Here is a 26,309-nt window from a genome sequence, read left to right as displayed (position 1 = left end):
TCACACATCAATTACTGTGCAAGTAAAAATTACGTATTTCATGCTTTATGTTTCAACAGATAGGCTAATATTTGATTACTGCATTCACCAAATGTGCTCTCACCACAGGTCATCAGCCTTCCTGAGAGGTGCTGCCCATTTCTTAGAGAAGTCGAGCAAACTTAACCGAACCAAACTCCACAAGGAATATGCAAACAAATCAGAGCTGAACTGTGATTATCCTCTCTGTTACTTTTCCTCTAGTGAGGATAGTGAAAAGAAGGTTCTGGAAACACTAAATGCCTTGTTTCAATATTTATTATTAAATGTACCCATTTTTAATTCTGAAGAGCATTTTTATTTATAAATACCTCTATGGCATTACAGGGTAAGACACTTTTAAACCTTAGTCAACATGCAACCGTTTTTTGTCACAGACATTTATAAACTTGATTTTTGTTCCAGTTTAAGTCAGTTGCATTTTAAAATGTGGATTTCCAGGGCAAAACTGAACTTCCCTTTCTCAGCTCTTAACCTCTGCAAACTAACATCACCAAGCACCACACTTAGGGCACACAAAATTATGGGATGGTGGTTTACAAAGTAAGGCAGGAATAAGAACAAAGGAAATCAGAAAGATGAGATGCTTGATGACAATTTTCCGGCTGCCACAGGAAAACTTTGTAACTCCTTGCAGTGAATTTCCAGGGTGTGAGCAATGGGGATGTTAAAGCCCAGATGCTGTTAATGCTGCTCATACCAAAAGCAGTCACAAAGTACAGCATGATGCAATATGACCCAAGGTAATAGCATCTGGTCCAAAATGAACTGCCCAAAATCATCCAGGAAACTCTTCACAAAACTGGAAAATGAACTGACTCAACTGCAAGACCAGTTCTTCTCTCATTGGAATAAAAAATGTGTTTTTTTGAATACTGGTAAGCAACATCTCTTCATAACGTCAAAAAGCATCTCCATAATGAGCAGAGGCTAAATACAGGACTTTTTTTAGAACTTGATCCTGTTTAAGGGCCCATTTCACAAATTCACACTTGAGTATCCTATTTTACCCAGGATGAAACTGCCCCTTTGATGTCCTAGTGGGAGATGAGAAATACTTTAGCTGCCCACAGGGCTGGTTCGCAATGCTGCTTGGACAGTACACTGGGATTTTGTAATTGCCAAAAGAATTTCAAGAGCATACATTTCATTGGAAATCAATAGGGACTTCTGCTACTAAATCCCTTAAGCAGTTCTGAAAATTTCATCCTCTGGGCCTAACATACCTAGTCCTAGAGTGAATAAGGAAACCTTGGAATGCTATCCCTATTATTACACCAAGAAATTTAACTTTGACTCCATGATTTTGTGCACGGTTTTATTGGAGTTTTACTTTTTTCACATTAGCATATGGACATTTATTAAAATAAAGTATTTTGGAATATTGTGTTTAAACTAGCAGCATAAAAAATGCTAAGGTCAGTGTTATATCCTACAAAAGCATCAGAATTCCTCCTGAGTGTCTCAGAAAGACGTTTTGTCTCTAAGAATTCATTAGTCAAAATGAAAATAGAGCACAGCCCTCACAACACCTATAACTCCAAGCTTTAGGCTGAACTCTCAGCTCCTTTGAGACTACGAATCAACGGTAATTAAATGAACCCCTCAGGCGTCTGAGTGGCAGCATAATTATGTATGCAGCTACTGCTAAACACAGGTCACTCCACTTTGTGAAAGCTTTTCCCGTTAATAAGCAGTGTATTCCAAAAAGCCTTTCAGCCCACTCTTCATCAGCCTCCTGTCCTATCCTGAAGTTTGTAACACACAATCATCTCCTAACAAGCTAAAAGCGCTTGACAACAGGTTCTGCTTTGGGGAACCTCTTTCTGTGGGAAAAAGGAAGGCTCTGGCCTTCATCACATTAAGATCCTCCTTCATCTTTCCCAGCAAGATTTAAGAAATGTGTGTGTGGGGTCCTGTCCCAGAACATGGAACTGCATATTTCTTTCCTAAAAGCAGATATGGAGGTCCTGTGAATGATTAACTTGCACAAGGCAAGCTCCACAGTCAGACATGTACTGAAGAGCTGAGTATCTGGCACCATGCAGTGATTTGAAAAGCTTTACTTGAAATAAACCACACCATTTTATGCTTTGCACTTCCTGTGGCTTTTTTTGCCACTCTTTTATACTTTTCTATTTAAAATTCCAAAACTGACTCCAAAATCTGTGTGAGCAGTGGTTTCTAGCTTACTTTGAAGTCTAAGTCATTTATATAAATATTTCTTTGGCCTCTAAGGCAGTAGAGAAAAGGTTGGGATGTTTTTAACTAGACACTGTCAGATTGCAGGAAAAGTATAGAAGACAACATGGAACAAGTAACCAGTTGAAGGACAGAAGTGACAATTAACAGGCAGGAGAAAGTACACTCTAGAGGTCATAAACTGAACTTAGGGAAAACTCAACATATGGCTGGTAATAAAAAGTATAAACAGTCCTCCCAGAGTGCAAGATCATCTCCTCTGAAACCTGCTGCTGTTGGCTGACACATTAAAAAAATATATTTAATCTACTCTGTGAACAGTTAAAGAAAAAAAGATCACTAGAAGAAGTTCTTGAGTATTTCCTTTTGCTGCGTTTCCAAGAAAAGTTTGTGAATACATCTCATTTTATTGATATCACAATGTCCTGATGAGGTTTGCACTTGAAGACCACATCTTTAAAAAGTAGCAAAACAAGAAAGTCATCATGCTTTGATGTGACTATCAAAAGAACCTGTACATTTAAAAAAACGGTGAAATAGCTACACCTGGCATGCTCACAACAATTTTGAAGACTTAAATGATAAAGCCAAACACTAGATAACACAACACATATGCATTTCTTTTTTAAGGACTGATATTTTCCACATTCTTCTTTAGGTTTAATATCCTAGTGTCTTAATATTCATTGGGCTGATTTATGAACTGAAAAGAAATAAAATTTAAGTACAGCTCCCTTTTAAAAGCATTCCTATGCTTGCCACTGAGAAGTAGGCTGTACCTTTACTTCTGCAGGCCTTCTATTAGACAGACATTTTTAGAGTACTCCTCAGCAGACAAAATTGCTGTTTTCTATTAAGTTTTCAGAAAAAAAGATATATATATATATATATATATATAGTTATATACATAGGCATATATGGATATATATATCTAAAAACTCCTGCAATTTTAAAACAGAAATGAAAAGTAAGACCTGAAACCAGCACCTACTGCAAGTGGGATTTTTGCCTTTGCGTAGGAGCCCTGAAACACTGTGCTCTAATTCTACTATTGCCAAAATGCAGAAAAAAAAATTTGTAATGAGTTGAGGTTTTTAATTGAACTGAGTTCACAAGCGACACTGAAATAATAAAATACACAAATACAATGATGGTGTCTCCAGGCAAAAATATTTGTAAGAACAAAGCCTGCTAACCAAATTCCTTAAATACTTCTCCTTAGATACAAGTATGAAGAATGTGCTAGAATAATCAGTGTAAGCACCACTGCATGTCTCTGAGAGCATCAATTCTCTGAAAATTTACCTAAATGTAACCTCAAGAGATGAACTGACTTCAGCTTGCTCAACTGGACAGGGGAGGGAAAATACACCAAAAGGTTCATGGGTCAAAATAAGGACAGGGAGAGACCACTCACGAGTTACTGTCACAGGCAAAACAGACCCAACCTGGGAGAATCACCTGAATTCATTACCAAACAAATCAGAGGAGGATAATGAGCAATAAATCTTAAATCGTAAAACACATCCCCCAACCTCTCCCTTCTTCCCAGGGTCAACTTCACTCCCAAATTCTCTACCTCCTCCCCTGCAGCAGCAGCACAGGAATGGGGGCTGCAGTAAATTCATCACATGTTGTTTCTGCTGCTGCCTTCTCCTCAGTGGGAGGATTCCTCCCACTCTTCCCCTGCTCCAGTGTCTGCTCCCACGGGAGACAGTCCTCTACAAACTGCTCCAACGCAAGCTCTTCCCACTGGCTGCAGTTCTTCACAAACTGCTCCAGAGTGGATCCCTCCCACAGGATGCAGTCCTTTGGGAACAGACAGTGCTGCCAGCAAACCTGCTCCAGCATTGGGCTCCTCTCCAAGAGTTCACAATTCCTGCCATGAGCCTGTTCTAGCATGGGTTTCACATGGGTCACAGCCTCCTTCAGGCACCCACCTGCTCTGGCAGGGGGTCCTCCACAGGCTGCAGGTGGGTATTTGCTCTGCTCTGCAGCTTTATGGGCAGCAGGGGCACAGCTGCTTCACCATGATCTTCTCCATATGCTACAGAGGAATCTCAGTTCTGGTGCCTGGAGCATCTCCTCCCCCTCCTTCTGCACTGACCTTGGTGTTTGCAGTGTTGTTCTTCCACATATTTCCCCTCCTCTTTCCCAGCTGCTGCTGTGCAACAGATTTTCTCCCACATCCTTTCCAACTACAGTATCCCACAGGCACTACCATTGCCACTGGTGGGCTTGGCCTTGGCCAACAGCAGGTTTGTCTGGCAGCTGGCTGGCACTGGCTGTGTCAGACATGGAGTAAATGCAAACAGCTTCTTAGAGAAACCACCCCTGGAGACACTTGCTACCAAAACCTGGCCCTGCAAACCCAATGCAAAAGTCCCAGATGAGTCCAGAATTATTTAATGGTAAGAATCAGTTATTGAAAGACACCTGGAGGACCACAGAGGCACAGCCAGCACGTGCTTGTGACGGGAAAGTCCTGCTTAACAAATTTCATTCCCTTATTGATTATTGGGTTCAACCCATGCCCTAACACCTCAACTAAACCATGGTACTGAGTGCCACATCCAATCTTTTTTTAAACACATCCAGGGATGGTGACTCCATCACCTCCCCAGGCAAACCATTCCAGCATTTTATGATACAGTAACCCAGCCAGCTGACCAAAGGAAGGCAGTTCATGTAATCTGTTTGGATTTAAGTAAAACTTTCAATACTGTCTTTCACAGAATCTTTCTGGACAAGATGCCCAGACCTCTGCTGGAAAAACACACCATGTCATGGATGAACATCCAACTCACAGATGGGGCACAAAGGGTTACAGGGAACAGGGTGACACCAGAGTGGTGAGCTGTCACTAAGGGGGCTCCACAGGGCTCCATCCTCAGCCCTGTGCTCTCCAATATCTTCATAAAGGACTTGAACACAGCCCTGGAAGGGACACTGAGCAAATCTGCAGGTGATACAAAACTGGGAGGAGCTGTTGACTCCCTCGAAGGCAGGGAGGCCCTGCAGAGAGACCTCTAGAGATGAGAGGCCGGGGCAGTCACCAACCATGTGAAATTCAACAAGGGAAAGTGCTGGATTCTGCATCTGGGATGGGGCAACCCTGGATGTACGGACAGACTGGGGAATGAGAGGCTGGAAAGCAGCACCATGGAAAGGGGCCTGGGGGTCCTGGTGGATGGAAAGCTGAATCTGAGCCAGCAGTGCCCTGGCAGCCAGGAGGGCCAAGCGTGTCCTGGGGACATCAGGCCCAGCATGGCCAGCCGGGCAAGGAGGGGATTGTCCCGCTCTGCTCTGGGCTGGGGCGGCCTCACCTCCAGTGCTGGGGGCACTTCTGGGTGCCACAGTACAAAAAAGACATTAAACTGCTAAAGAACATCCAAAGGAGGGCAGTTGTTGTAGTGCACCTAAAAATCATGGTATGTCCAGGGGTCCCCCAGGAGAAGATTGCAACAGGCAGTGAGGATGGTGAAGGGTCTGGAGGGCAATGAGATGGTGAAGCCATATGAGGAAGGGCTCAGATCACTGGGCTCAGCCTGGAGGAGACCTCACTGCAGTTACAACTTCCTCATCAGGGGAAGACAAAGGGTGGGCACTGGTCTTTTCTCTCGGTGACTACTGGCAGGACCCAAGGAAATGGTCTGAAGCTGTGCCAGGGGAGGTTTATTTTGGATACTGGAAAAAGGTTCTTCACCCAGAAGGTGGTTGAGCACTGGAACAGGTTCTCCAGGGAAACAGTCACAGCACCAAGCCTGACAGAGTTCAAGAAGTATCTGTAAAATGCTCTCAGGCACGTGGTGTGAATTCTTCCAACTCAGAATATTCTGTGATTCTAATACAGACAAAATGGCATGCAAAGTTTTGCACTTTCAGTCATAAAAACCTGTTACAAGTTACACTTATGCACTGCCAGCTAGTTAATTCCAAAAATTCTGCTTCCTTCAGTGCTACTGAATGATTATGAATACTTTTCACTGCATATCACTCCAGTTTCTTTATATCACCTTTCCACAGTGAGTGTGGCAGAAGTGCTGTACCATGGAAAGATGTTTATATTTCTAATCATCATAATTCCTTCTTTGTCACTGCGTTCATGTTGAAATCTTTTATTATGTTACAAGACTTTTCACTTACTGTTTATTTTTTCCTTTTCCCCCCTATTTTTTCATACATTCAGAAATTTCATACATTACGTCTGCACACTTTAACAGAATTCACCCATGCTTATAAGCCTAAAAGTAAACATGCTCAAAAATGCCGAGGTTTGACACAGTTCCAGAAAGCATGTGAGCACAAATCCAACTTGAGATAAATCAACAGTTGAGACATTTGCAACTGTGTCAGAAATTTAACCCTGTAATTAAATGCCAAGTTGTGGATGTTAAACTATTTTAATAATCCTCCCAATAGGACTGTCTAATAAACTGCTTGCTTTGGCAACTGACTGGCCTATCAAGAAAAGTCTTGATGAGCGAATTATTTAGCTATCAGGTTACAATAAGCTGAAAAGGAAATGTAATTCCAGTGAGAAGTAGAATAACATACAGCAGTTGGGAGAATTAAAATGTTCGAACATGCACATCACTAATGTACAGCTGATGAGAGACTTCTCAACACAACTGAAAGCTGGGGAAAAAATGAACCTAAATGTTTATTGCAATGATCTCATTTAAAGGCAATAACTCCTCAGGGTTCAAGATTCAACTTAACGAACCATTAACGAACTCCAGCTCTGAAGCGAATATTTCACCCAACGAGCTCTCACTGCTCCCAACACACCACAACTCTGTTCCTTTCGGCTGTAAACCTGTGGCTGACACAGGACGTGGCACAGTCAAAATACCTGGCTAAAGAGTGTAAAGATGAGAAATATGTACACTATGTTCAGTTTTATTTCTGAACTGCAGCTTGCCTTACAAGGGACAGATCTGCAGACCACCCAGCACTCTGCTTTTTGCAATGATCATGCAAACCGCTGGCAGCAGGAGGCCCCTCTGGTGAGAAATCTCCATGTACCAGGCAGAGATGGGGCTATGTGTGGGAGTGTTTTTCTGCTTCTGAAATCTGTGAACAAACTTGTGCTTTGGTCATGGAGCCTTCCTGGCAGAGGGTGAGGCACAGGCAGGTACTTACAGCAGAGGGCTTTCTGCAGCCTGCGGAGCTTCATCGCAGTCCTGTACGCCGAGAACCTGACATTGTTCAGGTCAGCTGTAGGGAGGCAATATTAGAATAAAAGATCAGCTTTACACACTAGAAATAACCAGACTCACAAAGACGTTGTTATGTTGAACTATAAGACTATAACCGTTGTTTAATAAAACAGACGGGAAAAAAAATTATTAGAAATTTCACTGAGCAAAAGCCCTCAAATCTTGACAGTCAACCATCCAAAAAAATCCCAAAGTTCTAAAATGTTACTTCCTTTTGCTCAAAGGCACTGAACTAAAGAGGACTTGAAAGGACAACATCAGTGACTGCAGCAGTGTGTCTGAAAATACTGCAGAGCTGTTCACACTGAAGGCACTGTGAGGGAGATGAGACCCTGAAACTCTTCCTTGCTCACCTTATGGACCAGCCAGGCTGTGTGCAGCCAGTCCCAAGGGAAAACCTCTGCCCAGGAAAAAAAAAGTGACTCTCAGCTACTGTTAAAACAAAAAGCTTATTAAAAATATCCAATTAAACTTCTGTGCTTTTCATCTAAGCAGGCTCCAGCCATGCCCAGAGATGTAGAGCCTTTCTGGAGAGAAGCCAGCTCACACAGCCAGGTGAGTTTCCAGGTCCCCAGCTGCAAAATGGCAGGGAGCCAGTGGCTCTGGCAGCATGACAGGGAATGGCACCCAGTTGGGAAGACATTATCTGGCTCAACTTTTGCTAGAGCTGTCTTCATACATTTAACAAAACGACGATATCAGCATAAGTCCCCACTGAATAGTTTCACCACGGCTTGTAAAACCTCCTGGACACTGGGGACAAAGACACACCAAAGCAGAGCACAGAAGCTGGTTCTCAAGGGGCACTGCCAGCAACTGCACTGGGAACTGAGGAGTGGCAGGAGACACTTATATGCTACAGGGCAGCCACCCACCACTGAAAAAACAGATGCCTGCTCCCTGCCACCTACCCAACTAATTCCTGGGCACAGACACTCCTGTGCAGCCTAAGGATCATTCCCAAGAGATTGCTTGGCATATTGCAACTAAAGGGTTTTCCAGAACAGAATTACACTACTTGTGCCAACCAGTTTCAGCACCTGACAACACCACTGAATGCATTTAATTTACTGAGGAAACCCATAGAGCCTAAGGAATTATTGATGGGAAAGTGTTTAGAAAATGTAAACTACAATGTAAATATAAAAAAGAACATGAGGGGAAAAAATGTAGTGGCTCAAAATAAAGGTCCCTTTAGCTCAATAAGCTTCCTTTAAGCCTGACAGACTCTTAGAGAAAGAACATAATGAAAAACGAAAAGACAAAACATTTCCTTGCTGGAATACAAGCTAAGGTGCTATAAAGCTTTTTGAAATGTAGTAGCTAGGGTATAACTATCCCAACATCATTTATAATACTGTATAGGTATAGGTAGCAGAGGGAATATAGTCTCAATTACATTAATTTTAATTAAGCTGTTCTGAACGAATAGTATGAGGTATGATAATTCAGTAGTTTTGTATACCGTAGTAAAAGCTGTGGAATGTTTCTGAAAAACGTCTTAGAGCAGAAAAGGAAGTTTCAGCTTTGTATATAATTTCTTCTTTGCACAGTTGCATATACCCTTTTAATGGGCACTACTGTGTATTGCTCCTGCCAGCTGTCTCTCACCGTCATCCTGACAGGTCCTTTATGTGGTGTAGAATACAGTGAGAAGTTTAAATAACGCAACTTTATTTGTCTTAAATGGAAATTAATAAAGCAGTCTCTCACAAACACACCATGAATTCAATTACATTTTGTACTCTTGTTGCAAATCTGTATTTGTATTCTGTAGAAGAGTATTACTGATAGCATTTGACAAAATGAAGAAGCCTTTCTTAAATTTTCCCCGAGTGTTCTGAAAAAAGCTTATCTATTTATTATTTACATTTTCAGAAATGTGAGTTAATATACATGCATATTTCAGGCACCAATCAAGGCAGAAAGTACAATCCATGAAGACATTTAATCCTGGAAGTGCTACAGTTTACATCTATTTTCCTGTATATGTAATACACACTGAATTTATCATCAACCTTAACGACACTGCTGCCAAGAAGCATCTGCTCTAAATGATGAAGCAGCAATGCCAGGTGCTCATTTTGGAGCCCTCATCTCAGGTTTTGGAAAAGCAGCAGCATCACTGCTCATTTGGCTCTGCAAGCCAAGGCTGAGCCGTCGCACACCTCCACTGCCACCCTCATCACTGTCACCAGGATTAACCCGCACCCAGCTACTGTCCCTGTGCCAACTGCTCACCTCTGTCCTCCTTATGCCACCACCTCCATGCTCCTGATGGACAGCTGTCTTACCAGATGGTGACAGTCACTTAAGGTCACTGGATCTTAATGATTTTGCTTTTCCCCTCCCTGTGCCCATGAAACTGTCAGTGGTTTCTTTCCTCCCCCGGAGCTACTGCTGGAACAAACATGTTGCTCTGGGTAGGAAGGAAAGGAGCCCAGGCCCCTCCTAACTGGGTTCAAAACATTTCACTTGCTGGATGAGACCCCATTTACACGAACCACAGAACACAAGACTGCCAGGGAATGAGTCTTGGCCCTGGGCTGGGGAGTGCTGGACATAAAGCCACCCTTGAGGGTGAGTGGGGGGACCTCGAGAAAGGAGTACAGACATCGCCTGCTCACACCCCAGCTGCTCCTGCTGGGAAGAGGAAGAGAAGGGAGGAAGGGGGCTCAAGCAGCAGCAACCTTCCAAAAAGCCTATGGAAACACCAGTACCTCTCTGTGTTGTTAAATTGTTTTTGCTTTTTTCCTTCCTGGATCCTAATGGGAAAAAAAAAAAATTTCCTTTCTCCACTCCCACACGGTCCACTGAAAGAGTTAGAACCCATTAAGCCCTGTTTCCAAAGCTTTTATCGTTCTGGAGCAGGCTGAGGAGCTCAGTGCACCACACAAGTTTTCCTCCAGCCTTTTCCTCCCACTCCTAGCAAGTATGTACCACTTCACCCTCTGAACGGGTTGGTCAGAGGGCTGAAAGGCCCTTGCTGTATTGTGAAACTTTTGCAAGTCATTAACTATACTCCCTCTTCTTGCTCAAAAGGCAACTTTCAAGCTCTGAACAAAAAAATGTAAATGCCCAAGAGCATAATCTGTTTATGGTCTGAAACAACGATGCAGTGGAAGAGGTCTCCTGGCCCCTGGAAAGGAACAGTCAGAAGAAAGGATCACAAGGGAGTATTTGGTGACATATTTACATCCCAGAGCAAAGAGGAATCATGACTTTCCCATCAGTCAGCTATGAATGACCTCTCTGTTCAAGTGAATATATATCTTTCTCTATCTAATAACATGATAACAGTGAACAAGAATTAGTGCTTTTATTACAAATGCAGCTTTAATGAAGGGTACTTCAGTTCAGACTGTTGACAGGAAAAACTCAAATCAGAAATACTGTGGAAAGATGATAATTAAATTCTAACATTTTCTGCATAATTCTGCATGTTGAGAGCAATCTCAAAACATAAGGGCTATATGTTCTATTTCTAAAGTATTCAAGACACACCTGCAATTACATGCAGCAGATATTTTTGCTAGTGGATAATCAAGCAAAAAACTCCACTCATTTGAGAAGTGGTCAGTGATTCAAACCACCTGCTGGAACGTCTCACTGACTAGTGACACAGAATCTAATGAAATCTTCTGGTTGGGCTTTTTTTTTTAAATCGTCCCTTGCTAAATCCTGGATTTTATATTGGGATATGAGTAGTATTTTTAGAGGAAAAGCATATTCTTGAGCCTTGACTTCATAAAATAGCTTGTAAAATAACTAAAAGCAATAAAAAACCTAAAATCAGTAAGTTTTCCAAAACAGCCTATTTAAGAAGAGGTTTAGCATCTAGCATGAGGAGGTATTTGCTTTTATTCTTAAGGAGTCACATCTACAACCCAGACATCAGGTTTTAAGTAAGGTGTTATAAATAAACTGCATTTCACGGTGGATCTTAACCAGTCTGAACCCTGCCACAGCTGCTGCATCTGCTAAGAGACAGGGAGGTTCCATGTGATATCATCCCATCCTGCATGACAGAGTCATCTCACTGTGTTTAAAAGCACTGGGATGGGCCAGCCTACCTCCCACCAAAAGTTGTTCATATCATTTATCTCTCTCCCAATGTAATCTGAACGCAGCTCATAAAGTCCTTTCTACCTGGAAACTATCTTTCCTCCTTACTTTAAAATGGGGTTTCTTGTTTGTATTATTGTGAGTATTATTATAATTAATTTTTTAGTTAATGAGGGCAAAACACACACTCTTCACTTAGTCCTATGGACAGCAATTATCTCACTGGCTGGATATTGTCTAACTGAAATGAGCTACTTACATGCTTCAGGTGGTTTGAGTAAAATTTAGAAATTTAACAACTTAATTCTTTTAAAGAAATTAGATGTCATCAGGTTAAATCCTCATCGTCATTTGATAAAATGTACAGCGTTCTGGGTTGTTTTTTTTTATACTCTCAGGTGCAAGGACAGAAAATGTGAACCTAGAGCGATATACCTTGAAACCTGAAAGCCTTACTCAGCCACAGCTTGTGACATGATCATAGACTGTTCATAAATACACTGCCTGGGGATAACATATTCTGGGAATTACAATGACTTCCTAACAGAAGTTAAAATCTCTTCACTGGACAGTCCTGAATAGACAGTAATTCCTCTACAACCACTAAACTTTCCTTGTTTCACCAGACATTAGCGGCTCTCTTGCCTTTTTAAGAAGCTTTAGCTCACATTGTTTCAATACAGCTGAGATTTCCTGTCCAGCTGGTAAGAATGCTGGGTTTCCTCCTGCTACCCAAAACCTGTAAATTAATCTTTTAATGGTGCCCTACAGTGACATATATTGCCTCTTCTGGAATTGTAATTTTAAAATGCAAATTACACAAATGCACAAAGGAAAGAAATTAATCAAGTAACGCTGCTTAATATCAGCTGAGTCTCAGCCATTGACTTTTATTATAACAATAATTAATGCTATCATCTACACTGCTTTGGTAATAAATAACAGTAAACTGTTATTCTATGTACAGCTTAACCACTCTATGAAACAACCCAGTGCCTTGTACTAGGCCTGTCCAAACGAGTGAAAAAGCCAACACTGTCTCTGAAAATTAACAAGCTGGAGATACCCAGGGCACCACAATGCTACTGACTGCATCTAGACCCAGTGGCTGAACACCACAGCATCTGCCAGCATCCCTGTAATCATATCAACTGACATGACCTTTGGGAGTTTTAGAATGTAGTGTCTTTTCTTCAGCCTGTAAACACAAAAATGTAAGAAAGGATTTGATGTACACCTGGTACATCCATTTATGGGATTGGAATGTGAGTGGAGTTGTCAGTCAGAAAGTTCAGAAACCTCTTATGTACGCTGGTGAGAAGCAGTCACACTGCAAAATCCTAAAATAAATAAATTACAAACAACTTGAGAAAATAATAATAAAAGGTGTACAATAATAATAATAATAATAATAATAATAATAATATTTGAAAACTAAGAGTGCAGTTACCTTAAGCAAAATCTCCCCATACTGGTAATATTCTACAAAAGAACAGCCCTTCATTCTCTCTAGAAGAGCCTCCTTCACTCTAATACACCTATTCTTTAATTTTCAAGGGATGCCAGGTTAACCTACCCCTTAGTTCCACCTCTCTGCCACAGTTACTGTCTGTCAGGTGTGTGCTGCACAGGACTCAGACAGAAAGATGACCTCTTCTAGATTGACTAATGGCCAAGGCTGACTGAACCCATGCAATCCTATTTTCTGAAATGGGCTTGAAAAGGACATGAGTGAATAATCAACCTTTAAAGAGTGGCCATATGATAGTCTCACTGGATTGCAGTAGAAATCAAATGACTGATGTGTGCACTATGCATGGGTCTTACTGGTACAAACATAGAAAACAGCTGACTGTTAATAAAACTTCATAATAAATGCATAGTTTAGTAGTTGTTAATACAAAGTGTAATGGCAGCCAGGGGCAGTTCAGCCTCTCCAGGCAGCATTTCAGAAGGACAAATCAAAATACACAAACCAAAGAGGATGAAGCTGGTCAGCCTTGGTCACCGGGAGTTAGAAGCTCACATTGCTGCACAAGAGAAGCCAACCAGAAGACCAACACAGCATCTGCTGCTGAAAGCTCAGAGGTGCCTTCCAGCATTCTCCCATCTTGTGGTTAAGAAACTCTGACATTTCTTTCATGTAATCCATAGAGAACTGCCCCTCATCCTCTAAATTAAATGGAGAGCTGTCACCAGTGCACTGCAGCTTGCAAGGATGAGAGTGGTTTTCACCCTCTTGTCCTGCCTTGGTGAATTAGGATTGATAAACAACATTTCTGACTGCATCCTGCTACTGCAATTACTGTTCATGGTGACACTAATGCACCTTGAGGACACTTGTACTGACATGACATGACATGACATGACATAGGAAGGCTGGAGAAGAGGGACATTAACAGTATGGCACAACATGGCAAGTCCTCCTGGGCCATCATAGCAAAGGTTGGAGACATTCTCAGCTTAAAGGCAAAATACTACTACTCAGAGCTTAGCTGTCTAACATTAAATGTTCACTTTCAGAAGATAATCTGAAAAAATTGAGCAAACTCAGACTACTTTATGGTTCCTGTACCATCTGTCTCTCCCCTCATGCAAAAGTCCTTGGTCTCCAAGCCAGTGAAACAACACAAATTCCCTTTCCATGATGAAGGATGATGTAAGGGGGACGTAAAACAAAAGCAGATCTTCTGTTCCTCTGCTGCAGAGAACTAATTTTGGAAAGAAAAGGAGCTGGAGCAGTTCTTGATTCTTTGAAGACTTTCAGAAGGAAGTTAGAAGGAAACAGGAGTGGTTCAAAATGGTGTAAATACAAACCAAGGGATGTCTGTCAGCTTCTGATCCTTTGAAGCTCACACATCATGATTTTTACTACCCCTCCTACTTTAGCATTTATTTCTTCTCTATGTTCTTAACTTATATCATTCTTTCTTTATTTAATCTATACCAACATTTACTTCCTGCTTCCACTTCAACTAAACATTAAACAATTAAGCAATTCAATATAGACAGCTTATTATGTAAATTTAAGTAGCCATAACTTAAAGAAGAGTAAAAATTGCTCAACTCGAGTAAATTTTTCATTAACACTGATAAAATGTTACATTGTTCAAACAATAAAGAGCAGTCAGGAACAAGCATTTTAGTGTCTTAAAAGGAAAATCTCTGTTAGAAAGAACAACCAGCTGGGAAATCTTTTGATATAATTTAAATCAAGTATTTAACAAGAATCTTTATAACCAGCCATGTTTTAGCAAATGACCTTCAAGAGAATTTGAGAATACTTCCTTCATAGGCAGATTATTGTATAATTTCTTCCTGTAGATTCCTCCTGCTCTCTCTGATGCAGTTCCAATTGAAGAGGTTACAAGATTGTGCACAGCACATTGCTACCTTCTTTTATTAGTACCAAATAATTCTCCCAAGTAATTTAGCTTCATTTTTATTAATACCCAGACCTCTAAAGATAGAGAAATGAACCATTTCTATGAAATGAAATTCACCTGTTTTAGGAGAATGCAATGCAACAATTTCTAAGTGTGTGAGTTGGATAACTGAACATTAATATGACTCTTCTTTCTTGGAGAATTGTCTCTAACATCTCAGAGGCAGATAAAAAAATGTTACCTTGTGCCAGGCTGCACCTTCCTCATTCACTTAAAAAAATCAACCTTTCAGTAATTTGTAAGAATTTAAATTAGACATAAGCATCCTGTAGCAAATTATGATATACTGGCATGTACAGAGAGCTACATCATATAGCATAATTATTTTATACTGGGTAAGTGTAGGAGTTGGAAAATGGAAATGAAAACTCTTGACAGCATTGATGTACTTGGTCTCACTTTTTTACATTTACCCACTTGCCAAATTCATGCTTTCTACCAGATTTTTAAAAAGGCATACATGCTAATCTCTTTACTAGCTTCTTTATATGAATTGGAAACAAAATTTGGATCCTAATGGGGGATAAAATAATAGGATCTAATGAGTATGCAATACAAAATCGACTTTAATAACATCTTCTCAGATAATGTATTACTGAACAGTCTGAAAAGACTTCAAACATCCCATTATTACCATTTTGACCTGAGGCAAAGCAAAGCACTGAAATACATCAAGGGTTCTGTTCAAGACTAAACGGGTTATACTTGTATGATGCAGTTTGTGTGAGAGTTGGGCAATGGTGATTACACCCAGTTCAAAAGTAAAATAAATCCGTAGGTTATTCAGTAGCACTTTCATCAAAGTTTCACCCATGTGGCAGTGCACAAAGAGTTACCTTTCTAGTCTCTTTTGCACACATACATGAACACCTCAGTCTACTCATAAAAATACATATTATGCATACTTCGCTAAAATCAGTGTTGCTTTCACATTAATGACTGTTTGGTCTAAATTCTAAAAGAAACAGAACCATCCAGACAGAGGACTGCTTTTTTGGACCTTTCATGCTTCTGAAAAGGAAAATAGCAGGAGAAAAAGAAAGTTCACAAGTAGGTAAGAAACAAAATCTGCCTGAACATGCTCCTTCTTTATGCAATAAAAAATAAGGCTCTCCTAAACTCCTGACATTTGGGTGATACTCACAGTGATAAAACCCAGTTAAACTAAATGCAAACTGACTTAAGCAGTCACACATCTTCTGAACTGTTGACCTGAATCCATCAGGACACTTTTCTCCCTTATTACCTTTTCACTTCTTGGTATTTAAGAGTACTCAGGTTGAAACAGGGAACTAGCAGAAAGAAAACAGTTGCAACAGGACTTTAGGTCTGACCAACAACAGTATCAGCAATACCAGGCAATCTGTGGATCAAAGGCAGCTGCGGAGTCAGAGTGCAGTTCAATTAACAGGCAACTGTTTGAAGACCTACCTGTATTAAAGGGATGTCTGAACCTGAAATTACCATTTGTCCTGAAACTTTTAAACCACTCACTTTAAGAGCAGACATATGAAGGAGACACACGGGGCAATACGTTATAATTAAATGTCAAGTCACTACTTGTCTGATTTTGCATTTGGTTAGCCTGAACTTATACATTTTATATCCCTTTTTGGCATACAAAGCTACATTCTGGTTAATTTTTAAACCAACTGCTGCCACACTGCTAATACTATGAGGAAAAAAAATCTTTACCCTGTGTCATTTCATTTTATATCAGTTTTCTAAAATATTTTTAGCATGCCTTGAACTGCAGAGCGCCATAGAGATACCTGAGTTCGCTTGAAATAGATTACACTGGCATAATTAAGAGTTTTCAGCAGCTAAACTAGAGCTTAGCAGGTGATAATTTAAGCTATTTTTCACCATGGCAAATAAGCCTGCACAGAATGCTAGATCTGACAGTCCTAGTGTTCAAGCTGGTTTATGTACATGTGCTGTACAGACGTAACCTCCTTTATGAATGCAGCATATTTACTGGTATTTCTTTCAGCAAAATAGCTTAATTTTTATTATAGCCTCTATTATTTATTAACACAACCATTAAAATCAAAGAGTTAGCTATTAAATGGCCTGCCAAGCAGCCTACAGTGGAGCATAGATTAACCTATTTTATCTTGTAGATGTGCTTCTGTTAATAAATTCTAAAGCTGCTAAAAAATGAAAAAAAAAAAACCAACCCTCCACCAGAGAGGCACATCTGAAGTCATAATAAGCATGCAATTTGGGTATTCAAAATGACATCATGACAGCTGCTATGCCTTCTAAGTATTGAAAGTGCTTTAAAAATAAAGCAGTGGTAACACAGTTTGGTAAATTGCTTCAATTGGCTTCCCACCATCCAAAAGTCAACATTAACAGCAGCTTGGTTTGATTTTTTCATGTGCCTTTTGTAAAGTAGATTAGACAGTGAAAAGATTCAGGATTATTTTTTTCTGACTTCTGTTCCAGTCTTTCAGTAAAGAAATTGTAACAATACACCCAAATTACTTTATAAACCCAGTGTACATTCCAAACCTGCTGAATGAAATACATTATTTTTCTACTGCATGTTTGAAATGTGTGCCTTATGTATTTTCCTTGCAGGAAATTTTAACTTTGGTAAAAGCTCTGCCTCTCTCTTTCACTTGATTTTGGTTTGCTTCCTCTGGAAAACTCTGCCTTAGCAAATCATTCAATTGAAATTAAAAAAAAACAAAATAAAAGCGCCGAACATCTGGTCGAGATGTCTTACCTAATGACTGGTAGAGCTCAGTCATCTTGGGATGATCCCAGCAGGTCGTTTGCGTCTCATGGCTACAACACAAAACATGAAAGTTAGTAAAGCAGAATTTCTCTCTCCCTCTCACAGCAGTGATGCAGGCTGCACATCAGAGCACAGCGCCAGATCTGTGCCCGCAGCCTGGGCTGCTCCACTGGGGGCTCAGCACTGCCAGGCGTGTTTTCTTTCAACCAGAGGCATTAACCTGGAGCGCTTTACTCAGGCAAGGGCTCATGAAATAAAATTAGAAGTAGTGCTAATATTAAAAAGACAGCAAGTATGTCACTGTTTTGAGGAATTTGCAAGCAATCAATTCTTAAGAACTCATTGCTTTGTACAGGTCATTCTCCAGTTGCTCCAAACTAGAGGACAGACATTTGAAAGGGCTTAATTCTTAAAGAGTTTCTGGAAACTCTGACCAGACGCTGAGATCCATATTTGACTTCCTTTCCCCTACATGCTCCCTTAACCCTTTCCCATGTGGTAGGTAAGAACTACCCAATGCAGTGGGTATCCATCCTTTCAGTCCAGACACCTGTGCTAAAGTCCCTGTGCAACAGCCTTCTGATCCACCACCAGCTTACACCGCTTCTCAGGCCAGCATTGCACCCTGTAGAGACAGTCTCTTCTAGCAGACACTCTTGGCTGCTCCGCTTGTTCCCTGGGACTCCCAGGCCCTTTCCCTCGCCCTGGAGGTGCCTGTGCAGTGTCAGGCAGCAGAGCTCTTGGGAAGCCAAGGAAAAGCTGAAGTGGGGTTATGAAACGCTGCAGTATGACCAGAATGTAAATTGGAGTCTCTGCATTGAGGCCAGCAGCCTCCAGCTTTGTGACACAACACGTTGCCGAAGGACAGGCAGCGTGAGAAAGTCAACAGAATGAAGTGTTAGCGGATGTAGTAGCAACTCATGTCTCCTAAGGTTATACTTTTTATGAGTTTGTTTTTTAATGACAGCATAGCTAACATGATTATGTTTCCATTAACACAGAAGGCTTGAAAGAAAATTCTCTTTATCTGTCCTGTAGCCAATAGACCCCTTCACAGAGAATTCAGCTGCATTAAGAGACAACCATAAGAAAAAAAAAAAAAAAATAGAACACTTATGTAGCATACCATTGCTAGCAAATACATTTGCCATTTCTGTACTTAAAAGCAGACATGCAGGTTTGAACATGCACACATCATGCTGGAGAACATAGGCAGAAGAGCAGGACCTGACCCACAGCACAGTGGAGATCCTGGAGCACACACCTCCCAGCTCCAGGAAACCAAGCCATCACCCAGCAGCACCTGTGCCCCCCACTGTGCCCTGGAACATTGACACAAGAAGGTTGTTTTAGAGAACAAATGGCCCTTGAGCTCTCATTTTGAGGCACTGATGTTCCCAAGTGCACATTTATCCTTTATAGGCTAAGAGGAGGTAAAACTTCTGACGTATCACTTCAACGCCACCTCTACTCAAGGAAGAAGAAAGTAGTACCAGGTTTTCTTAGTATGATTTAATTTTGGCCTTAAAAGACAGGTTATTTATTTGATTCCTGTGAATACTTTACTGGCCCAGTAACCTCTTTATGTTCAGCAGCGTACTATATATAATATTTCCAGATTTTGCTCTCTAACTGCAAGAAAGAATAAAAGAGATCACAAGCACTAAGCGTAAGAAAAAAAAATCTGCCATTAAGCTGCCCTAGTTGAGCACAGGGTTTCAAACAAGCCCTGTCTCAAAAACCTCAGCATTCCCACCCTATCTCAGTTCTGAGAAGGCAGTGAAAATGCGAGGACATCACAAGAGCAAAAGCAGTCTTGTTCTTTGCTCTGTTGAAAAAACAAGTCCTGCAGAGGGAGGTGAATGCAATTGTATTCAGAAATCTCAGCCTGGTCTGGTTTTTTGGTTGTTTGTTTTTGGTGGGGTTTTTTTGTTTTTTGGTTGGTTGTTTTTTTTTATTCCCAGAAACCAGAAACTGGGTAGCTTCAAGTGAAAACCTGTCCATCTGAGCCATCTGCATCTGAGCTCCTGCATTTCCCATCCTGCTTGGTATGGGCTGGTTCTGCAGGGAGAATGTAACACCAGAACCTTTTATCACATCCAGGTATAAAGCATATTTTTTAAGAAAAACAGAAACAGTTTCATTACTAAAAAGTCAGCTGATAGAAGCCTCTACTGATACAACAACACTCCAAAGGAAAAGAAGACAGAAGTGCATTCATGGCAGAAAACCCTGCAGCCAGAAACGTCACAATTCAGGTGAACAGCTGCAGACCCAAACATTCACACCTACAGACCTGGGGTTGCAGTTTGTTTCCCTCAACTTCAGTCCCAGATCAAGAATTCCCCAGGCATGAGCTTGGCCACCCTGACTTGCTTCCCCACAGGCAGATAGCCCCAGAAGAGGGTATATTTGAACAGGAACTGTACCATGGTTTGTATGCCAAATCATGTAGGAAAAATGAGAAAAAGAATTTATGTGAACAAGAAGCCTCCAAAAATAACCACCCTTTCTGTATTAAATTAATTTGGTAGCCCCAGATTGTTCTATGGACAAACTAAATTATTTCAGACTCCATAGCTGCCAACCTGGCAGCCCTCAAAGAAACTGATTCCACGTGAAAACATTTAAAAGCCATCAGATATCTGGTAAAGGTGAATATAGATAGGATTATGGACATATCCCATGCTTGTGTGAGATAGAAGAACGAAAGGATCATCGTAGTGTGAAAAACAAGCACCAAAAATCAAAGTTATACCAATGAGTAATTTACTCAATTTTTTATTTTTTATTGTAAGGCCTAACCATGTATCAGTGAGTTTAGCGTGGTTAATGCTTATGGCATTTACTAATTCTGAAAATACACAACTGCTTTTGTAAGACCTTGTAAATAAAATTTCCTTTGCCAAAGAAACCCTGGACTCCAACTGGTTTTTAATATTTTTAATACCAGTAATCCCAAACCTCTATTCAGTGTGGTTTTCTTTTATGGTATAAGATTTATTATCATAGGAAATGCACACTTTGTAAAGAACGATTTAACTTGCTTCATGCGCAAGTGACAAAGACTGAATTTGCAGGGCAGGTACATTTCCCCTTCTGCTTTAAAATTAAACTTTGTTGCAACTTAGAGAAAATATACCTTTCCTAAGACTATAAAAGTCAAGCCAGTAGAGTCCCTAACTCTTTCCACAGCAGCTCTCCAGCCGGAGCACCCAGAGGGCAGAGTGCCCTGCACCTGCTGCATCCCATCCTCTGCAGGGGCCAGCCAGCTCCCATCTGGTACCAGCCCCAGCGATGGGCTGGCCAGCCCCCAGCACCCCTCTGTGCTCCTGCAGGAAAAAGCAAAGGCTTGGAAGGGAACTCTAGAGGTTGAGTGGCCGTATGGAGCCAGGGCAGACTTTGCTGGTACTTTACATGCAGAACACAAGAAGGCTGCAGATATTTTGCTCTAGCTAAAAGGCGTTCGCCTCTCAACGTCTTCAGCTCGGAAAATTATCAACTATTCCGCACACAAGGGCAGCTCCAGGAAAGGTTAGATTCCATCAAGGCTATTCTTCGTAAGCCTCTTTGCCATTTTCAAAGGCCATTTAATTGTGAGCTCTGGGGTTGGACCGGTGGGGGAGGATTTGTGTGTATGCCCTTATTGTGAGCACCGTCTGAAGTGAAATGCCAGCTCAGCAGTTTCAGGCAGCCTCAACCACACTTGGGAATGCTGTAGCATCCTTAATAGATCTGCAGCAAAGTGTTTGCCAGAGTTTCAAACTCTGGTGAACAAGGCCCTTTACAGCCTGCAAGTCAGAAAGATGTCAGAAGTGTAGTCTGAGTCCTCTAGACTAGCAGCAGCTGAAGCAGAGGGAGAGTATGTGCAGAAGTACTCAAAATGCTTTTCCAACAAACTACCAACACAAAAAGACATTGGCACACACAGACAGCAGTTTTGTAATATTGCACATGCTCAGAGGATATGTTTTTCAATTTGGCTTTACATTTAGGTCAACTAAAATGATCACTAGCTTTTAAATCACAGACATTCTGAAACAAATAAAAATACAAGTGCACTCACTTGGCCTATTTTCCTCTTTCTTACCTGACCTGAGCTGCAGAAGTGGAAAGGAAATTAAAACCAGGCCTGAAAAGAAGACAAGCAGCAATGGCTAGTGGTGACACCTTGGTGTGGGTGTGACTGGCACACTAAACACACTGATAATTCAGTAGGATGAAAGCATAGTCTTCACTTGATATATCCTTTGGGAACCACAGGACCACTTCATTAAAGGATGATTATATTATATTAGCAAGGATAATTTTTATGTAGGGAATTCTGTCACACTATGCCTGTGTGAACTCCTCTGTTCCTGCCAACAGCAGAGAGATTTGTCTCTCATCGCTGTCAGCAGAGCCAACAACACATAGGATTGGAAACCTGAAATCAAGAGATGATATCCTAACAGAAACACTGGCTGAATTATAGTTCCCTTGTTATGACTTGATCAGTTTGGACAAAATACAGTAATTTTTTCTTCATTCTTTTTCTATTACTTCTGAGCAACGCCAGCAGCAGGAGGAATTGAAAGCAATGCTCCCCCACACCCAAATTCTTGTACATATCCCCCCCCCAACATTCCTGCACCAGCCATGTCGTAACATTCACAAATCTTTTAACTGTTTTTGATTGCACTCCTTCTCCCTCACTCCCTTTAAAAAAAAAAAAATTAAAAAAAATTAGGTCCCGTGTGTTCACTGCTAAGCTCCAGAGCAGAATTTTAGGTTGCAACTGCAGAGCCCTTTTTAAACTCTTAGAGCCAGCTTCATTGGTGATACCAGAGCCAGTTCTGCTGCGCTTCTCCCCACACCCTTCATTAGCAAATGCGACATGAACAACATGTGCAAATGCAGAGATGTGCATAGAATAAAAAATTATATCGTGTAGCAATAAATAGCTACAAATACTCACAAAAAAGTGCCAAAATTGTACTGGTATTGTACAAAGCCCTGAACTCATCCCCTTTTAAACAACATGATTTATGATACTTCTCACCTTCTGGCTTTATGATGAATCAAATGTTACTCCAACCACCTTATGACTGTTGTCAAAAAGCCAAAATAAACACGATAGTAGTTAAACTAACCTAAATGTAACTGAAAGAGCTTTTATGAATAGACACTACCTCTCATTTAAAAGAAAAATGTTTCTAGCAAAAGAGGACAGTGATTGCAAAGAAAGACTTAATATTTCTCTTTTTACAGTGCTTCATTAATTCTTAAGCTAAAACAAGTTAGTGCTACGGAAAGTATTAGCAATGTAAAAAGGTGGCACTCCTTTGTGCTTTACAAAGAACTACTGTTTTCATCTGTAAATCTAGAGACTACTGATCTGTGCAGAGATTACTTCTGTTTAAGCCAAGGATCAGCGTCTCTTCAGCAGGAATTTGACTTTAGCCTGTTTTATTGGCTTTTGCAAGATTTATCAGACTGCTGAAGGCAGGCACCGATACATATTAAAGTTTCTTGCCGATACTGGAAATGAAAAATAGGAGAAGGGCCAAATATCAGCTGTCAAGTACTGAATAGTAACCCTTTTTTTCTCCCCTTGATGTTAAACATTTATTTTGTCTGCTCTGTCATGGGAAAACATTCCCGCTCAGTGGCTTGGTTTGGGTGAGCCCTGCCCCCCCGGCTTGTCATTCTCTCGCTGATCTATTTGCTTTCCAAAGCCTCTCCTCTCCACTTCTGCCAAAGCAATTTCACTGCAGGGTCTTGTCAAATCCGGGCTCAGACAAGCGACGGCCTTGAACAATTCCTTAGTGTTAAAAAGGTCAAAGATCCCCGATATAACCAGGTTCCTCGTTCCCTCGGCTCTGCACACATACGCCTGCAAAAACCAACTCTCTGCCCAACTCTAGTGCAAGACACCTCCGGTGTCCCAGGCTGCAAGATGTTTTACAGCAGCTATTAAAAGGCAATATAAGGTGCCATATAGCAACAAGAAATACAGCACTTGCAGCGCAACCGCCCGGAGGGAATCCCCTCCCAGCCGCTTCTGCCTATTAACTTGAAAGATTACTTCTAAGCATAAAATTACGGTGGGGAAGAAGCCATACACCCCCGAGCACGCTTGTTTTCAGGAACTGCTCTGAAGTTCACGGCCGAGCCGAGGTGCCCCGCAGGCGATGTGGCGGGCAGGTGACGCTGTGCAGCACCGCGCTGCCCCCAGAAACCTGCGGGGTGACGAGGCGAGCCCCGCGCATCCCACACCTCCGGCACTGCCGCGATTCCCCGGCTCGGCTTCTGCCCTCGCCAGCCCGCACGGGCACCGGCAGCGGCACAGGTACAGGCAGAGACAGGGGCAGAGGTACAGGCATGGACACAGGCACAGGTACAGGCACGGGCACAGGTAGTGCCACGCGTGCGTGCCGCTCACACCGCCATCTCCTACGTGTGCCAACGGGGCGCATCCAGCGCCCAACTACGGCCTCGGGAGCGGGGAAAAGGCGCCGAACCGAACGCCCTTTCAAGTTCCCAGAAGAAAGCCGGCGGCAAGTTGCTATTTCCCGTGTGAGCGATGACAGGTACGGCCGCCCGCCCGGCGCAGACGGCGGCCGGCCACGCCGCTCGCCCCCGCGGCGGAGCGCGGGATGGCCCCGGGCCGCGCCCCCGCCCGCCCCCGCCGGCACCTGCCGCCCGCGCCCCGCATCGCCCTTACCCCCGGAGCTGCTCCCTCATGGCGACGGCTGCTCGGCTGCGCCTCGGAGGCAGAAACAGCGCGTCCGCCCAGCCCCGCCGCTCAGCGCCACTGCGGCCGCCCCGCCGGCAGGGAGGGACGGCGGCAGCGAGGGAGGGATGGAGGGAAAGGGAGAGAGGGAGGAGGCGGCGCTGGCCGCCCCGCCCCGCTCCCGCCCGGCGGCGGTGCCGGCGCTGCCCGCCCTCAGCCCCCATCTCCCCCCGGCTGCGGGGCGGCTGAGGGCACCTCGCCCCTCCCCGGCCTCCCCAGGGCTGTGCAGCTATTCTGGAGGAAGACCTCGGGGCTTCCTTTGACTTCCTTTTGAATTTTTTTGGGTGTTCTTTGCCCTGGCGCAGGCCGGCCGGACAGAGGGGTGTACTGAGAGGCGGCAAATCAGTTCGCCTTCAGAGGGCTTGGGAAGAAAACTTAGCTAAAATATGCACCGAATCCAGGCAGATTTGAAATGGGCCTTAACCTGCACACTTTTTTTTTTTTTTTTTTTTTTTTTTTTCAGCGTTTAATTTTGGTGCTTAAAATGCCGACAGGTTTACTTATTAGTGGAATCGGATAATTCCGTTTCTAAAGGCTTGCCTTGGCCCCGCAGGGAAAGAAGGGTGAGCATCTCCCCTGGATCTCAGTGCAGAAGAAATAGTTCTACTCACGCCGAGTTACTGTTGCAATGTTTCTTTGCATTAATTCCTCCGCAATATTCATTACACAGAGAAAAGCCAACAATCTTCTTCTAGTGTCACAAGCATTTCAAATCAGTGTTAGGTATGTTGTACGTCTATGTCCTTTATTCGTTAAAATAAAGCTCTCAGTCCTTCCCATAATCAAGTAGTTTTTCAAGCCTTACATACTGTGATTTCCTGGTAAAGCCACCCCAAAACCAACGTCTTTCAAATCAGATTCACAGAATGGTTCTGGTGGGAAAGTACCTTAAAGAGCATCTAGTTCCACCTTCCCTGCCACTAGACCAGGTTGCTCAAGGCCACATCCAGCCTGGAACACTTCCAGGGATGAGGCATCTCCAACTTCTCTGGGCAACCTGTTCCAGTGCCTCACTACCCACACAGTAAAGAATTTCTTTCTAATATCAAATCTAAATCTATTCTCTACCTTTCAAACGTACAAAAGAATCTCTGTTTTTACACTGGGGAGATGCCCACCTAGAGGCACAGAAAATTCACCCCACCCCTGTGACATGGATGTCAGTAAGCATTGAAGTAGGAGGGTGTTAGCCTAAGCACCAGGAAATTTAGGGCTCCCTTTAAGGCCCCAGGTAGTTTGATTATATGATTTTATGAAAAGTTCGACAAGCAATTCAAGGAAAGCCCACGGGTTTTTTTTTTTTCCCTAGAAGCGTTAATGTGAGAGATGCTTAAGGTTCAACCCCTCAGGCCCTCAAATATAAAAATTAGTGGAATTAAATGCTAAATTCTTATCGTTTCTAGATGATTTAAGTTATTTTAACAGGTCTAACTCACAGTTAACCTTGTATCTGTAATACTACCCCAATATGGAAAGAAAATAGAGGAATAATTTTTGTGTAAACATAAATCTCCATATTAAAACTCATTAGACTGCAAATTTTCCATTAATTCAGTGGACCTGGTATTAGATAAATTACTCTATCTATATCTTAGTTTTGACATTAATAAACTGGCTAAAGGCTGTCAATTGTGTTATAGCAGCAGTCTCACATTTTCGCATTTTTAGCCAAGTTTTAAGAAGTGACAAAACTCTCCTTAAGTCTTTGAACCAGGGTGATTTTCATCCTAGCTGGGAGGAACCTGAGGGTTCACTACAAGGAGAGAGCAGCTGCTCGTGTCATACAAAGGGACGGGTAGCCAGAGGCCAGACGT

At 42.2% G+C, this 26,309-nt stretch overlaps 1 protein-coding gene across 17 annotated transcripts in view; it reads right to left on the bottom strand.

Moving 5' to 3' along the window:
* DMD (dystrophin) overlaps positions 1-26,309 on the bottom strand; it is a 1,134,919-nt gene that overhangs the window by 60,252 nt on the left and 1,048,358 nt on the right. For 13 of the 17 annotated variants that reach the window (XM_015620877.3, XM_015620912.3, XM_015620930.3 and 10 more), the window contains 2 exons: positions 17,709-17,770; positions 7,387-7,461 (listed from right to left, as the gene is read on the bottom strand). In XM_015620877.3, the coding sequence (XP_015476363.1) occupies positions 7,387-7,461; positions 17,709-17,770 (137 nt within the window). Of the gene's footprint in view, positions 1-7,386; positions 7,462-17,708; positions 17,771-24,426; positions 24,560-26,309 lie in introns of those variants that run through there. The other 4 variants (XM_015620996.3, XM_015621004.3, XM_015621020.3 and 1 more) reach the window with 2 other exon arrangements.

The sequence above is a fragment of the Parus major genome, chromosome 1, assembly GCF_001522545.3.
Source record: "Parus major isolate Abel chromosome 1, Parus_major1.1, whole genome shotgun sequence".
In the NCBI taxonomy this organism is placed as follows: domain Eukaryota; kingdom Metazoa; phylum Chordata; class Aves; order Passeriformes; family Paridae; genus Parus; species Parus major.
The sequence above is the reverse complement of the archived record's forward strand: the minus strand, read 5'-3'. Positions and strand labels throughout refer to the sequence as shown.